This window comes from Impatiens glandulifera, chromosome 3 (assembly GCF_907164915.1).
Source record: "Impatiens glandulifera chromosome 3, dImpGla2.1, whole genome shotgun sequence".
In the NCBI taxonomy this organism is placed as follows: Eukaryota; Viridiplantae; Streptophyta; class Magnoliopsida; order Ericales; family Balsaminaceae; genus Impatiens; species Impatiens glandulifera.
Window position 1 is genome coordinate 47,356,481 of NC_061864.1, and position 16,030 is coordinate 47,372,510.

The 16,030-nt window shown below is 31.2% G+C and overlaps 2 protein-coding genes and 1 long non-coding RNA gene across 4 annotated transcripts; 1 reads left to right on the forward strand and 2 right to left on the reverse strand.

Annotated features, from left to right (window-relative positions):
* Nucleotides 1–1,241: 1,241 nt before the first annotated feature.
* LOC124929437 (sucrose transport protein SUC4) lies at nt 1,242–4,168 on the reverse strand. Its single transcript, XM_047469797.1, has 5 exons — nt 3,571–4,168; nt 2,110–2,849; nt 1,957–2,020; nt 1,834–1,877; nt 1,242–1,737 (listed from the first exon to the last, which is right to left on the reverse strand). The coding sequence occupies exons 1-5, from the start codon at nt 4,079–4,081 to the stop codon at nt 1,579–1,581; spliced, it is 1,518 nt and encodes a 505-aa protein (XP_047325753.1). The 5' UTR covers nt 4,082–4,168; the 3' UTR covers nt 1,242–1,578.
* Nucleotides 4,169–7,913: 3,745 nt separating this feature from the next.
* On the reverse strand, nt 7,914–13,359 carry LOC124932605. Of its 2 annotated transcripts, XR_007098768.1 has the most exons (3): nt 13,143–13,359; nt 8,416–8,628; nt 7,914–8,319 (listed from the first exon to the last, which is right to left on the reverse strand). It is a non-coding gene; the product is annotated as an uncharacterized LOC124932605 (long non-coding RNA). The 2 variants fall into 2 exon arrangements; XR_007098767.1 differs by having other exon boundaries at nt 7,914–8,628.
* On the forward strand, nt 9,169–12,381 carry LOC124932604 (receptor protein-tyrosine kinase CEPR1-like). Its single transcript, XM_047473261.1, has 2 exons — nt 9,169–11,772; nt 11,857–12,381. The coding sequence occupies exons 1-2, from the start codon at nt 9,306–9,308 to the stop codon at nt 12,201–12,203; spliced, it is 2,814 nt and encodes a 937-aa protein (XP_047329217.1). The 5' UTR covers nt 9,169–9,305; the 3' UTR covers nt 12,204–12,381.
* Nucleotides 13,360–16,030: the final 2,671 nt, after the last annotated feature.

Consider the following 16,030-nt stretch of genomic DNA (forward strand, 5'->3'; position numbering starts at 1 on the left):
AATCACCGAACCAAGAACATAATCTCTAAAATGCGTTTAAACATGCACAAAAAAATCTTGATTTCTCGAATAGTAAATATGGTGACGACTCTAAAAAGTCAAAACTAGTCTAAATCAATGTTTTTAAATGCACTCTAGTTAAGCCTATCATTTTAGTTCCTTGTCTCACTCGATAGAAATGTAAGTTATATGGCGCAACTATCGAATAACGAAAAGCGATTCTCAAGTAGGTCGATTTTTACGTTACAACTTTATATACCAAATTAACCAACAATTATACATAACATTATTAGCTATATTTTGTTTACTTATCAACTCTAGTGTAGTTTACTTTCTAGAATGTAAAATTTTACCATATATTTGCTTTACATTTTCATATAAATTACATTCTTAATATTTCAAATTCCTATTATCAAATGACATTTAATTAACTCATTCTAGTGATTAATGAGTTGATTAATCCAAATTAAATTTTATATTTTTAGCTAATTTATCTGACTAAGTTTCCGTGTTTATAATTATTAATATTTTTTTATCAATTTAATATATTATTAATTCATTTAATGATTTTTAATCCATTTAACATATTATTTTTGTGATCGGTTTAATTGTTTTTACCTATTTCACAGAGTTTTAAAATTACCATAATTTATGTAACCAGCCCTTTGATTTACCTAAATTAGTTCAATTGAAAATCCATTATAAAATTAAATTAATATAATTAAATAAAATAAAATAAAATAAAAAATTAAAACAATAAAATTAGTATATAAAATTTATGATCTTACCTAATATTTAACATTACCTACATGTTATAATATTAAAATATAAATAATATAAATAGTAATAAATATTAAATTAGTTAATTTAAATTATATTTATTTATTAAACATTAATAATAATTAAATTATAATTATTATATTTTAATTTTATCTTTATTAAATTAGAGTGGTCTAAAATGTTAATTTATTATATTTTAGTAATATAAACAGAATAAAAAAATAATTAAAAGGAGTTAATATAAAAATTGACCACTGCACATGATAAAGTTTTATGGGGTAAAACTAATTTAACCCAAATGATTAATTTGGAGTGGAATTAGAGTAGGGAGGGTAAAGCCATTATTTGCTCAGCCCTAATCTAAAGTAAAGCAAAGCAAAAGGGACATATTAGTAAAAGAAAAAGGCAAAGTTTCCTGAAATACCAATACCAATAATTTAATAATGAAAAGTAGCACCATCATGTAATTAAAGAACCTCTAAAGCTATCAATGTAAGATGGAAGAATATATGTCAAATGAAAATATTTCACCTTTGTAAACACAAACATATAAACATTATGGGTACTTGCATCTACCAAATATAAAATTGCTTTTTCTATATTTTTTTTGGGTAGGGCTTATTTGAATCACCTCCCACCCTTATATACAAGCCTTTAAAAATATATATATATGTATGGTTTTACACAAAGTAAAAAAGAAAGAAGGTTTACAAAAACTTCTTTCATTCTTATCCACCCACAAATTCTTTACTTTTCGAAAGATAAATAAATAACCGAAAAAAATATGTAAGCTTACTCTTATTGATGAACCTTTAATTGATCTGTTCTAGATCTTGGAATAGCTAGAATTGCTATCAGTCCACTGCTAAAGGCAGCAATTGCTGCTACATAGAAAGATGGTGCATTGCCTCCACCAAAAAGTTGATCCCATGGCCCACTTCCGAGAGACACCAAAATCTGTTATTCAAAAACATTATCGAGAAATAATGCAAAGATTCAATCAGTTTCTTATTGAAATAGTTTACATCGAACAAGGGTAAAAGTGCAAGTTACCTGTGGAACCACAATTGCGAGGTTTAGAACGCCCATTGACAACCCTGTATAATGGAATAACATTGTAAGCAATGAGACTTACACATAACATAGATTCTTTACAAAAATAATTCCATGATATACCTTGACCGAGTCCTAAAGACTCAATTCGGGCAGATACTAAGGCGTATGGAACGCTGTAGGTTATCTGCAAAAGGTCAAAACTTGTAAAAACACAAACGAATGAAGTGATACACACTGAAAATACTAGTATAAGGCATAAATGGAGAAACTTACAGCCAATGGAATGCCTAAAATGGCAAAGACTATCAAAGAAGCTACCACAACACCAGTTGGAGGTTGATAATCATCTTCAATGTTCATATTCTTCACAATGGCTGTAATTACAAGCATTGAGGCAAAACAAAGAGACATGATAATGCTTGAAATACCCCATACAACTCCGGCGCCTAACTTTCTACAAAGCTTTTCCATGAAGACTGAAGTTATCCCAAGGAACAATGAATTCAACATCAACCCGAATGCACCCATACGAACTCCAAAATCATAATTCTTCCCTTCATTCGGCTCTCCTCTATAAATCTCTCGCCCCATCCAATCTGTATCAAACATAAGAAATGGAAACCATCCTATCCAATTTAAGGCGGTAACAAGTAGAACAATCCAAACAGGACCTGGTAGATATCTGAATGTCCCGAATAATTCCCAAAAGAAAGCTTCCTGAGTTTCATGGCTAGATTGTCCATGTCTTTCTTCGGATAATTGATGGTTTAGATTAAGTGGCTCCTCATTGGCTGCGGTAATGCTTATATACGTAGTGAATATAATGAAAATGACATCCAAATAGAAAGCAGACTTGAGATTTGCACAATTGGGATCACATGCAGATGTAACAGTGAATGGAAAAATCTTGAACCATCCACTGTAAGAGCCAGTGGCAAACCCAAGGATATTACCAACGGCCATAAAAAATGAGAAATATGCATTAGCCACTCTAGTTCTTCGGTGATCTTTACCTGAAATCAACGAGAATAGCAAATTCTGCAGCATTACAATATAGCTCTTGCATAATTAATCTCAAGATGCAGAAAAATAATGATCTCTTTGATTTGGGTTGCTGTCAGGAATCTAGAGTTTTTTTATAGTGACTGGAAATTATTCTGCTCAGAAACTGCATCTAGTGTTTCTAAAATTTTCATAGAGATGAAAGCAGGTTGAATCCTCTAAGCATAGTAACCTTTGGGAAGGTGAAGTATTTAGGATTATTTAGTGATGATGACTAAATTGCAAAAATACCATAACAGCAAAATTGCATTACCAAAGCCATGAAAATACCAAGAACCGCATTTGCCTTGTATATTTTAGCTTGGGTAAAGGGGAAAGCCATGTTGCTATAAACTTATTTGAATCCATTGAACTAGCAGCTATGGTCAATTTGGAGAATTCTATAATCATCGAGAAAATCATACAAATCTCTAGACCTGCTAACTCAAAATAGCCACATCCATCCAATCTGTTAGCTGAGATATTGAAGGATACAAGTTACCAATTTAGTCAGCAGCTAAACTATAAATGGTCATAACTCTTGATCCCGAATCTATACACTTAAAAACAAAAACATCAAGGATTTCCTTAGAGTAGTTGTTAATCCAATCATACATATGACAGTTGAAGTATTTTTCACATGTCTACTACATATATTTCAACGAGTGATAGTGATTGTGAGAGTGTGAATACCAGTAAGATCGGCGAGTAAGGCTCTACAAGGACCTTGAGTCATATTATTAGCTCCATCCAACAACCAAAAACCTAACACAAAAGCAGTAATTGCTCCAACCTTCGTACTACCTCTATCACCAAACAACCATCCAATATCAGCAGAGTGACCTACAACAAGAACAGATACAATAATGGAGCAAGCTCCAGCAACTATGAATGGCCTCCGTCGACCGAACCGGCTTTTACACCGATCACTCATATGTCCAACTAACGGTTGAACAAAAAATCCTGAAATCGGACCGCAAAGCCATATAATACTGGACCAAGCATGTGGAATTCCAAGTTCTTGAACGTACGGCGTTAGGAGAGAAAGCTGAAGAGCCCAGCCAAACTGAATTCCACAAGCTATTGATGATACTCTTAGTAGCTTCTTTAAGGGAACTCTGGTAGCTGGTCGAATCGGTTGCGGTTCACGAGTCGCCGGTCGTTTATCCCTTTCTCGCCGGCGGTTACCTTCCGGGAGCTTCATTTTTGCTTTGGGAAACGTAAAGTAGCAATATTCTCTCTCCTTTTTCTCTCTCTTCTCTCAGAGAGTGCCTGTCAGTTTCGGGAGGTGGTGGCGGTTTTAGATGATGAATAAGCGCCAACATTTGGTTAGTTAGTCAGACAGAGAATTGAGAATCTATGTGAAAAGACAAATCTGCCCCTCACCACCTTTTACTTTATCTTCTATTTTTCATCTTATTACTTAATTCTCACATTTAAAATTATAAATTTAATCAAAATAGTCAAAAGTTTTAAATATATATTTCTAAGAAAAAAAAAAAGTTTTAATAATAGTAGTACAAAAACGGAAAATTTAAGGAGATGACCCTAAAAAATGGGTGAATTAGGGAAAGTGCAGAGGATAAAAAAAAAGCGTTGGTGACCCCTTCTACTGTTTTTGAACGAAAATGTTCCAGTTGCGTTAGGTTGCGTGATGCAATTTTTTATTTTTTTATTTTTCAAAAATTTTTAATTATGAAATTTTTTGGACGAAAATGCCCCAGCTGCGTCACGCAATCGCGAAACGAAAAAAAAATCCGATTGCGTTACACAACTGGAGTTGCGTTACATAAGGGTACAATTGTCATTAAAAAAAAGAGGGTCACCAGCGCTATTTAAATTATTCATCCGCACAATTGGTTATTCACCCTATCAGTGGGATCATTTGCTCAAATTTCCCTATAAAAACTCAACATTCTTGTTAGAATATTTATAGACAATCACACTTAAAATAATCTTTTAAAATTGCGAAGAAAAAAATAAAAATAATTTTATTTTTATTTGGTGAAATGATTGAATTAATATATATATAATAAATTTTAATAAAAGTTTCATCATTTTTTTGTTACCGTATGTACATTGTTTAGATTTTTGATCAAATGAAAAAAATAAACTAAATACTAAATAAGATTAAATATTTTGGTTTTATTTTAAATTGATCAAATAAATTAGTTTAAAGTATTGTTTAATTAAGGAGAACTATCTTAACAGTTCAGAATCATGACCATCCGATCTTATTTAAAACATTTTTAATATAAATTGAACCCGTGATATTTTGGTCTTTTAAGTCGACTCTTTTCATCGGGTTACCTTAGTAGAGTTATTTTTGTTATCTAAAACTATTAGTTAGTTTCTTTGGCTTCATAATTTATTCAAATCAAAATATTTATTAGTATATAACTAAGGTATGTTTCTATAATTGTTGGTTCAATTTATTGCTAAAGAAAATAAATGTTGAGATATGTTTGATTCAACTTATTTATTTGTTGTTTAAAATATCGTAGTAGCTTATTTAAAATCATGACTTATTTGAGTGTAAATAAATTGAATAAATTGAGCATATATTTCTAATAATGTTTTGTGTTTTGTTTTGGATCGATAAGTCTTTTTATGAAAAACAAAAAGTGAATATATCATTTGATATAATATGTGATTTATTTATATAAAATGATTAAAATATTTTTAAAAATAAAGTAAATTTATTTTCATCATAGTATTTGTAATCTTAAACCATGACTTTTAAAACAAAATGAAACAAAAGATTATGATGATGAGAGAAAAGAAATGTGATGGTAAAGATGATAAGAAAACCCTAAAGAAGCTTTTCGGTGTGATAGTGAAATGGTGATTTAAATCTTTCAAAGCTTCCATTATCTATCTTAGATATTTTTGCAACATCTTATCTCACATTATGCAGACAGATAACAAATATTTACATTATATCAATGAATTAAAATACCATTCAAAATTCATTTGCTTTTAATTTATAAAATTATTAAATATATATTATTATTTAAATAACTTATAACTCAAAAACATATAATATCATTCAATTCATTATTTAAAATACTAAAATTTCTTTTATTTTAATTTATTATTTTATCATTATATATTAATATTCTAAATTTTTCTTATCAAAAATATACTTATTCAAAATCATAATCAATTATTTAAATAATTCAAATCCAAACGAGGCCTAAAAAACAGTCCAAATATTTGAAAATAAGTGATAATTTTATTTGAATTTATAAATATAAACTATATTTATTTTTTTAATTATAAAATCAAAATAATTTATTTATAAATTTAAATTTTAATAATTTTAAATTACGAATTTAGATCACCTGTTTGTTTCGGATCAGCCCATATTCCCTTAATATGGAGGGCAAAATAGTCAAATAATTTTTTAGTTTTTAAATAAGACTATTTTACACTTGAGGAGAAGTGATTCGAACAGGTCATCTTTTCCCCTAAATTACACTAATATTAATCTCCTCTGTATCATAAAATTTTAAGAACATCAATCTCCTCTAAATACCTAAAAAGATGTTCAAATTTCATTTTTATTAATAATATCTTAATTATATATATTTATTAAATAAAAAAATTATGCTTACAAAATTATTTATGTAAATAAATATATATATATATATATATATTTAATTTATAAATATAAATTTATTTATTTTTGTTTAAATCCTATAAAATTATAAAATTAAAATAATTTTAAACTAAAAATTGATTTAGTCTTTTATATATATATATATAATTTCAAAGTGTCTGGATTATCGGGTCGAGAGCTTAGTTTCAAAGTGTTCAAATTATCGGGTCGAGAGTTGTAATTAATTTGAATATATATGTGAGAGTAATTGAATATTTGGGTTGGATTGTGGGTTGACCCGCCCATAAACATAAAACGGTTAAAAATAAAATTAAAAATACTATATGTATTTTCGAACTTACAACCAAGTACAATCATTTAACCAAGTGTGATGGGATGTGTTTTGCTGAAAAATAATAGGACGGTAACAATTGAAAATGGTTTAAAAAAATATGAATCAAATATTTGATTAACTAAAGTGTATGGTCACGATGCTAAATGTTTCAAATATTTGTTTGACCAAAATAAAAGTATAAAATCACGAGATAAAAGGTTCATTACAAAATATATGATAAGATGGGTTGTTTTTGTACGAAAATCTTCCTAATTGAATCAATACAAGTCTTTACTTTAAAATTATTTAAAAAATCGTAAAATAGAGAATTGACTTTAAATCATAAACATTTAATATTAAAAAAATAGTTATATATTATTATTATTATTTATTTACATAATTAAATATAAAATTAAGTTAAAAAACAATAATAAACCAAATGATATTAAAAATTAATTATTATAATTACAAAATTAATTATATGAGTTTTTATTTAAATAACTATATATTTTAATATATAAATATAATTTTATTTTATTTTTATAAAATAATAAAAACAAAATAATTTATAAACTTATAAAAAAAATTAAAATTATAAATTTAAAATCGTAACTATTTAATTAATTTAAAACTTTATCTAAACTAACATCTTGTTCGAATATTAAAATAATTCTAAACAAATCAAATTTCATTTCACTACTCTTTATTAATCATATTACTCAATTCATTAATTAAAATATTAAAACACTCTTTATTTTAAATTATTATTTTTTATTTTATTTAAATTTATCAATACCCTTTAAATCTTCCCACCAAACAAAATTATTACCTCCACAAAATGACCGCTCATTATTAATTTATTTCTTTCTTATCCTCAAAATTAATCAAGACAAACAAATTGTTGTCTATATATATATATATGGTGGAAGTTGTTTCCATTATTTCAAAGTTTAATTTGTCATCATTTTTCATAAAAAAAAAATACCAAAAAGTCACTTTAATTTTTTATTAATAATTTTGGAGTGTGATTATGACAAATTATCACCTCCAATTATATACTTACAAACAAGTTTGACTTAATAAGGCAAATATTACATGATATTGGTGAAGATTAAAGTAAATGGTACCTGCTTTCTTCTTTATCATGAGCAATAATACAACAAAAAAAGGAAAAGGCATGACTCATCAGATTCAGACTTACTAATCTAATAACTTTTATCAAACCATTTTTATCTTATCTCAAGATTTTTCCTAATTAATGATTTCCCAATCCATCCCACCCACAAACTAAAATAGTTTGCTTTTATCTACCTTAATTGACATCAATTGGTAACAGTTTAAGATAAGAACTCAACAATTGTTCTAAAAGAATATCCTATCTACCTTATGAACCGACCATTATGTTTCTGAACAATCAATCAATCACCTGTCACATGCTTGTTCTTGTTCTTGTTCTCGATTGATACTTCAATCGATGGTAAATTTGTGGAATCCAAAAAAAAGATGTCTGTAGAAGAACAAAGTGGAAACCAGTTAATGGAGAATAGCCATGTCATTGATATTCAAGCAAGCTTAATGCAGAAAAAAACAAAATCCAAATCACCAATTTGTGCTGCTTTTCTTTCCAGAGTGGGCATCTTCTTCTCCTTTGCATTTCATTATTTTATGGACCATATCCATACACACCACATCAGATTCTCCATTTTATGATCACAACAACCTCTTTTCTCGTCCCCTTAATTTAAAATGAAATACAAAATCTTCCATAACTCCAAACTTCCTTCTAATGTGTGCATTAATGTTTCATGCCATGACCCTGCACTTGAATCAATACGCAAATATGACAAATTATCCATTTATGATCACAGAAACATCTCTAATGGGAACTATTAAAATCAAAACTACACACACAAGAAAAAAACATATCTTGGAAGATACAGAAAAGTAAGTAGACACCAGTAGAGGCAGTTACTCATCATGAGAAAAGATTGGAGTTTTGGCTCATAGGTTTCTGCTAAACACTCAACTGCAGGAACTAATTTAATACTTCTATTAAAACAATGTAAAGACAAGAAGGACAACAGTTTAATTAGCTAATATTCTCAGAATAAGTTAAGGGCCAATATAGATTGTGGGACCTATAACATGCAAAAAAAAAATGATTTTTTTAATTTATATTCATGAAGACAAAATTGCAGAGAAGAATAGTATCTGGTGTAGTGTAGTTTATCCAATTTAATGCAACTGAGAAAGTAGATGTTATTCTCCAAGTGTTGGTGCGGTTGGGTATAAACATAAAGCTTCTTTCCAAAAAGATATGCATACAATTCTCTCTTTATGTACAATAATATTGCACAAACCTCTTTCTCCTCCTTTCATTATTAGTGGATCATTACTGCTTCCCTCCCCCTTCCTTTCCCTTCATATATACCATCTTTTCCTTTCAAGTGTTTACAAACAACAAAACCAGCCCTCTCTACAAGCCTCATTCTCATGGCTAACCACCATCGCACCACAATCTTCCTTGTTCTTTTCTTCCTTTCTTCTTGCCAATCCATAATAACCAACCAATCCCAGTTCTTCACTCTAATGAAACAAACTCTCTCCGGTCCCCGTTTGTCCGATTGGGATGATCAGACAGAAACAAAACATTTCTGCAATTTCACGGGTATCAGTTGCAACGAAAAAGGAAACGTTATCCAGATCGATATAAGCGGATGGTCACTTTCCGGAACCTTCCCCGATTTCGTATGCTCTTACTTACCAGAGTTACAAATTCTTCGACTCGGAAACAACAAGATCCAGAAAAAATTTCCTGTCGGTATCGAAAACTGCTCTCGTCTAGAGGAGCTAGACGTGAACCATCTGCTTCTAACTGGACCCTTGCCAGAACTTCCTCGGTTGAAGTCTCTAAGGTTACTCGACTTATCCTACAATTCATTCTCTGGGGATTTCCCTATGTCGATAACAGAATTAACTAATCTCGAGTCGCTGAACCTCAATGAAAATGGAAACCTCAATCTATGGAAACTTCCGGAGAGCTTGTCCAACCTCACGAAGCTGAATACATTGGTTTTGATGACATGCATGTTACATGGTAATATCCCGAAATGGATTGGAAACATGACTTCCCTCGTGGATCTTGAATTGAGTGGGAATTACCTCGTGGGGAGAATTCCATCCGAGCTCGGTTTGTTGAAGAAGTTAGAACAGTTAGAGATTTACTATAATCAGCTCGAGGGTCCTATACCTTATGAGCTAGGGAATTTGACAGAGCTGACAGATTTCGACATGTCGGTTAACAAGTTGAGCGGAAAACTACCAGAATCACTATCATATCTTCCTAATTTGAAAGTCCTTCAGCTTTACAATAACAGCTTAACTGGAGAAATCCCTATCGGTTTCGAGAACTCCACGACATTAACGATGCTTTCGCTCTATGATAATCTTCTAACCGGGGAAGTTCCACGAGGCCTCGGGAGTGTGTCTCCTTTGGTTGTTTTCGATGTGTCGGAAAATCAGTTATCGGGGAAGCTGCCTACACGATTGTGCGATGGAGGTAAGCTTCTTTACTTTCTAGTATTGGAAAATATGTTTGATGGAGAGATTCCAGAAAAGTATTCGAGATGTGAGTCTCTTTTGCGGTTTAGGGTTAGTCATAATCGTTTAGAAGGGTCGATACCAACTGGGATTCTCGGTCTTCCCCATGTTTCCATTCTTGATTTGAGTTACAACAAGTTTAATGGTACGATTGGAGAGACTATTGGTGGTGCTAAGAATTTGTCTGAACTGTTCATTGAAAACAACAGTCTTTCGGGTCCTATACCTTCAGAGATCTCGAGAGCAGCAAACTTGGTGAAGATTGACCTCAGCAATAACCTCTTGTCCGGTCCTATACCTTCGGAAATAGGCAATTTGAGAAAGCTAAACTCGCTCATGGTTCAAGGTAACAAATTGAGCTATTCAATCCCTGAATCACTTTCTTCTCTGAAATCTCTCAATATTCTAGATCTTTCTGACAATCTTTTTACTGGGGATATCCCCGGATGTCTGGGTGAATTGTTGCCAAACTCGATGAACTTTTCACATAATCAGCTTTCTGGACCAATTCCTCCTGCATTCATAAAGGGGGGATTAATCGAAAGTTTCTCAGGAAACCCGGGCCTTTGTGTACCAGATTTCGATTCGACTGCTTCACATAGAAATTTCCCTGTGTGTTCACAGCCATACAGATACAACCGGAGAAAAGTAAACTGTGATTGGTTCATTGGAATATCTGTAGGAATGGTTATAATTGGAATTGTTCTGTTCCTAAAACGTAGGTTTACCAAACATGACAATACCTCATCTTCGCCGTTCTTTTCATATGATGTGAAGAGCTTCCATCGAGTAAGCTTTGATCAACGTGAGATCGTTCAAGCTATGGTTGAAAAGAACATAGTGGGTCAGGGTGGATCCGGGACGGTTTACAGAATCGGTTTGACAAATGGAGATGTTGTAGCTGTGAAGAGACTGTGGAGTCGAAGAGCGAAAGATTCAACTGCAGAAGATCGAGTTTTCTTGGCGAAAGAATTGAAAAACGAAGTGGAGACTCTAGGAAGCATAAGGCATAATAATATAGTTAAACTGTATTGCTGTTTCTCGGGTTTGGATTGCAGCTTATTAGTTTATGAATACATGCCAAACGGAAACCTATGGGATGCGCTTCACAAAGGAAAAACCAATTTAGATTGGCCAATCCGACATCAGATCGCGGTCGGGATTGCTCAGGGAGTTGCTTATCTTCACCATGATCTTTTGCCACCAATAATCCATAGAGATATTAAGACCACTAACATTCTACTGGATGTTAATTATCAGCCAAAAGTTGCAGACTTTGGAATTGCCAAAGTCCTGCAAGCCAGAGGGAGAGATTCAACAACAACTGTCATTGCAGGAACCTACGGCTACTTAGCTCCAGGTAATAATAATTAATAAATAAATATTCTGAATCAACTCAAAAGAAAAGACATTGTTTTATTCTCTGTTCAATTCTATATTTCAGAATACGCATATTCGTCGAAGGCAACAACCAGGTGTGATGTCTACAGTTTTGGGGTGGTATTAATGGAGCTAATAACGGGGAAAAGACCAGTGGAGGCAGAATTTGGAGAAAATAAGAATATAGTCTATTGGGCTTCAACCAAAGTGGTGACCAAGGAAGGAGCTATTGACATTTTAGATAAACGACTATCTGAAATGTACAAAGATGACATGATTAAGGCGCTACGAGTTGCAATTCGTTGTACGTGCAAGACACCTGCCCTTCGCCCAACTATGGGCGAAGTGGTTCAACTATTGATGGAAGCTGATCCTTGCAAATTTGGATCCTGCAAACCATATGACTTATAATTTGAGGAAGGTGTAAGCTCTGAATTACCTATTGAGAAACTGATGATGATAAGAGAAAGGACTAGTACTTGAGATTAGATTTCCTATTTCTTTTCCTTTTTGGACTACCCATATTGTAAGTATTTGAGGATGTTCACTATAACTACTTTAATGCAAGGGATAGCTTTTGGTTTTCTTATGCTTTGCCCGCTTTATTATCTTGTAATCCAAGTGGGGCTCCTGATTTCTGCCTTTAATTAGTAGTAAAAAACAAAAACTAGAAGAGATACTCACAGCAAAACAAACATGAAAATCATGACCTCCTCTTTGTTGAGTGAAGATTAATAACTGCCCTGTTGATGGTGGGCAATAGAAATCCCACTTGGGTTAGTACACAAAAAATCAGGCAGAACATTTGATTCTGAGAGTGGTGAGAGGGGTCCTCTTGAAAGGAATAAGATTCATGGAGGCAATTGTTTCTTTTAGACATGGTGGAGAAGCCATAAACATAAAAAAAAAGTACATGAAGCTTTTGATTGAGTGAAATAGAACTCTTGAAAGAAGAAAAAATAGTGGAATTATTTCTAGCCAGGGCAGATATGCACTCCAAAAGTAGACTAGCAATTGACTCCCCCAAAGAAAAATCTTTCATTCCTTTCACCACTGAATCAAAAGATAAAAAGAAAAGTGAACCGCATCTATGACTATTAGTAGATATCACTGAATTACACGCACGATCTTTAGGATACCTAAAGGCCATTCTTCACTCATGACTAATTTACATTAAAATAACCATTATTGCTCAATCATTTTAGCTGATAATAAAAGTAGACAAGACACTAGTGCATAAAAACCCATTGAGGCATTTCCGCAAACACGTTGTGTGTGGGTTTTTACTATACTTAAGTTTAACAGTTATCCCTAATAGTTATTCAAGTTTTTGGGAATTGGGTTACTCACCTTGACCGTTCTTCTTGCTTGGTTCTGATGCTTATGAGCAGTTCTATGAGAATCGTGACTCAACGAAAGTGGGTTTTGATTATTGTAAAGGCCGCGATTGTTCATAGGGCCGAGAAATGAGCCTAAGAAAGAAAGGGTTCTTGGAAAAATGTCGCTTTTGTTGTCAACTTCAATGAGGAGAGTTCCTTCAAATGTGTCTCACTGTCTATGGCGGCTGTTGTTATTTTCTGCCTAAACCCCTCAATTCATGAAATTTATTTAAATAAAAAAATGAATTATTTGTGTAGAAATAATACAGCTCTATTACATTTTTATTTCATATATTATAATATTAACCAAACAATGAAACATTATAACATATGTTTATTTTGATCATTGCAACTATTTTACATATATAATTTATAGTGAAGCAATCAAATGAGGCTTAAGGCTTAACTTTGCTTTAAAAGAGCCAACACTACGATATTTCATTCCAAACCCTAATCCATCTACACCGCAGCGCACCTACTATCGACAACTTAACGCTTCATTTCTTTGCGGTTAATTTATTTTCTCATAGATCTTATTCAATAATAAGATTTGTTCTTAACTTCTAGTTTCCTTCCCATTTTGTTCTCCGTGACAATTATTTTACATATTTTTATTTTATACATTGCAAAAAAAAAAAAAATTTTGTTTCATCACTATAACCTAAGAGTAATGATAGGGAGAGAATTAAAAAAGAATTGATGTGATATCACCTTATTTGTTGGAAAAAGTAAGAAGAGTGGAGAAATAAGGTTAATGTGACGCTACCCCTTCAAGTAGTGCCCCACTCTATATATTAGCTGACACGTATAATTTTAATCTTAACTCTTAAACCCAAAAGAAGTAGCATAGTATATTTATTTATTTGACTGCAATAGAGTGCAATTAGGTTTAAATTCAGGTAAAGTATTATTTTTTTACCATGTATGTGTCATCGTCTTCTTCCTTCTTTAGTTCAATCTGTTAACCCTATTGTTGGGCTAATCTGACGTAGTTATCTCCTCTCTTATATACTGGTTTTAAATTATTTGTTACTTTATCTGTCAAACAAACCATTCTATTTAACTAAAAAATATATATGATATTACATATCGGTTTGACAATAAGATTATATTTAGGGTATAATTGAAATCAGTCATTAAAAATCAAAAGTAAATTATCTAATTCTTAATTTAGATTCTGATTGAAACAGAGAACCTTGAGAAATGATGAACAAATAAAAGTTCAAATAAATTATTATTTACCCTAACCCCTTTTAGGTCGTCGGTAATAAAAATTGATATCTCAAATGCATTTTTAAATTATATTTATTTGTAAAAAAATTGAATTAGGTATGATTTACCGTTTGTTTATCATGTGATTGAAATATTTTATTTTTGGTTCTTATACTTTAAATTTTTGTATGATTTCTTGATTTAAAATGGAAGATAATTTAGTCTCTTTTGAAAAGTTGGAGAGTTATCAAACTATTTGAAGAAGAAAGCCCGATGACTTTGTTTTCCAATTCGAAAAACTACTTCAGCCCTAATTCTTTCTTAAAAAAACTCTTACTTTGTCTTTCCCTTTATAAGTCATCACATTTGGTGTTCTTTGATTCGCAATGAGAAACAAAGGAAGAAATATAATGAATATGTGGTAGTTAAGGAGAGATAAAATCATGGCATAGGATGGAGCAGAGAGACATTATTCTGACGCGTATACACTACCGTCAATAAGTCTTAAATTTATTCATGTCAAAAAATATTAAAGGACAAACTAAAAACTCTGTTGTTGATGTTTTGGAAAGTAAACTATTAGTGGATAGATTATAAATGTTTATTTATTATATTATCAATATGCACAAGCCAAAGGATTTAGTGTGAGAAAGGATGATCAAGTATGTTTTCCTCATACTAACGTGCTTCAATCAAAAGAATTTAAACAATTAAATTTCTTGACATGAACAATTAAATTGTTTAAATTCTTTTGATTGAAGCTCGTTAGTACGAGGAAAACATCTTTGATCACTCTTTCTCACACTAAATTCTTTGACATGTGCATATTCACAATATAATAAATAAATATCTTCAAGATTACTCAAAATCGTACCCACTAATAGTTTACTTTCTAAAACATTAACAACAGAGTTTTCAGTTTGTTCTTCAATATTTTTTGGAATGAATAAACTTGAGCCTTTTTGACTGTAGTGTCTCTCCAACTTTTCAAAAGAGACTAAATTATCTTTCATTTTAAATCAAGAAATCAATTAATTTTCTGAAATTATACAAAAATTTTAAACATAATAAATCTAAAATGAAATATTTCAATCGCATGATAAACAGACTCTAAATCATACCTAATTCAATTTTTTATAAATAAATATAACTTAAAGTGCATTTGGGATCTCAATTTTTGTTGCCGATAGTCTAAAAGAGGTTAAGGTAAGTAATAATTATTTGAACTTTTATTTGCTCATCATTTCTCAGGGGTCATGTTTCAATCAGAATCTAAACTTAAGAATTATATAATTTAGATGACTGATTTCAATTATACCCTAAATATAATTATATTATCAAAAAGATATATAATATAATATATTCATAAGTTAAATATAATGGTTTGTTTGACAGATGAAGTAACAAATAATTTAAAATCAGTATATAAGTGAGGAGATAAATACGTACACAGATGAAGTCAGGCAAGAAAGGAGGTCTTGCAGGTTGCAGCTCTACACTGATCAACAAGTAGTGGTGATTCGAATACGATCAGCAAGGATCGGCGGACGAAGAATCTAATGCAGCGACAAAGAATCTGATAATATATAACTGAAGAAGAAGACCGATTTTTGATCAGCGACGGACAGGAGGGTTAGCAGATTTAAC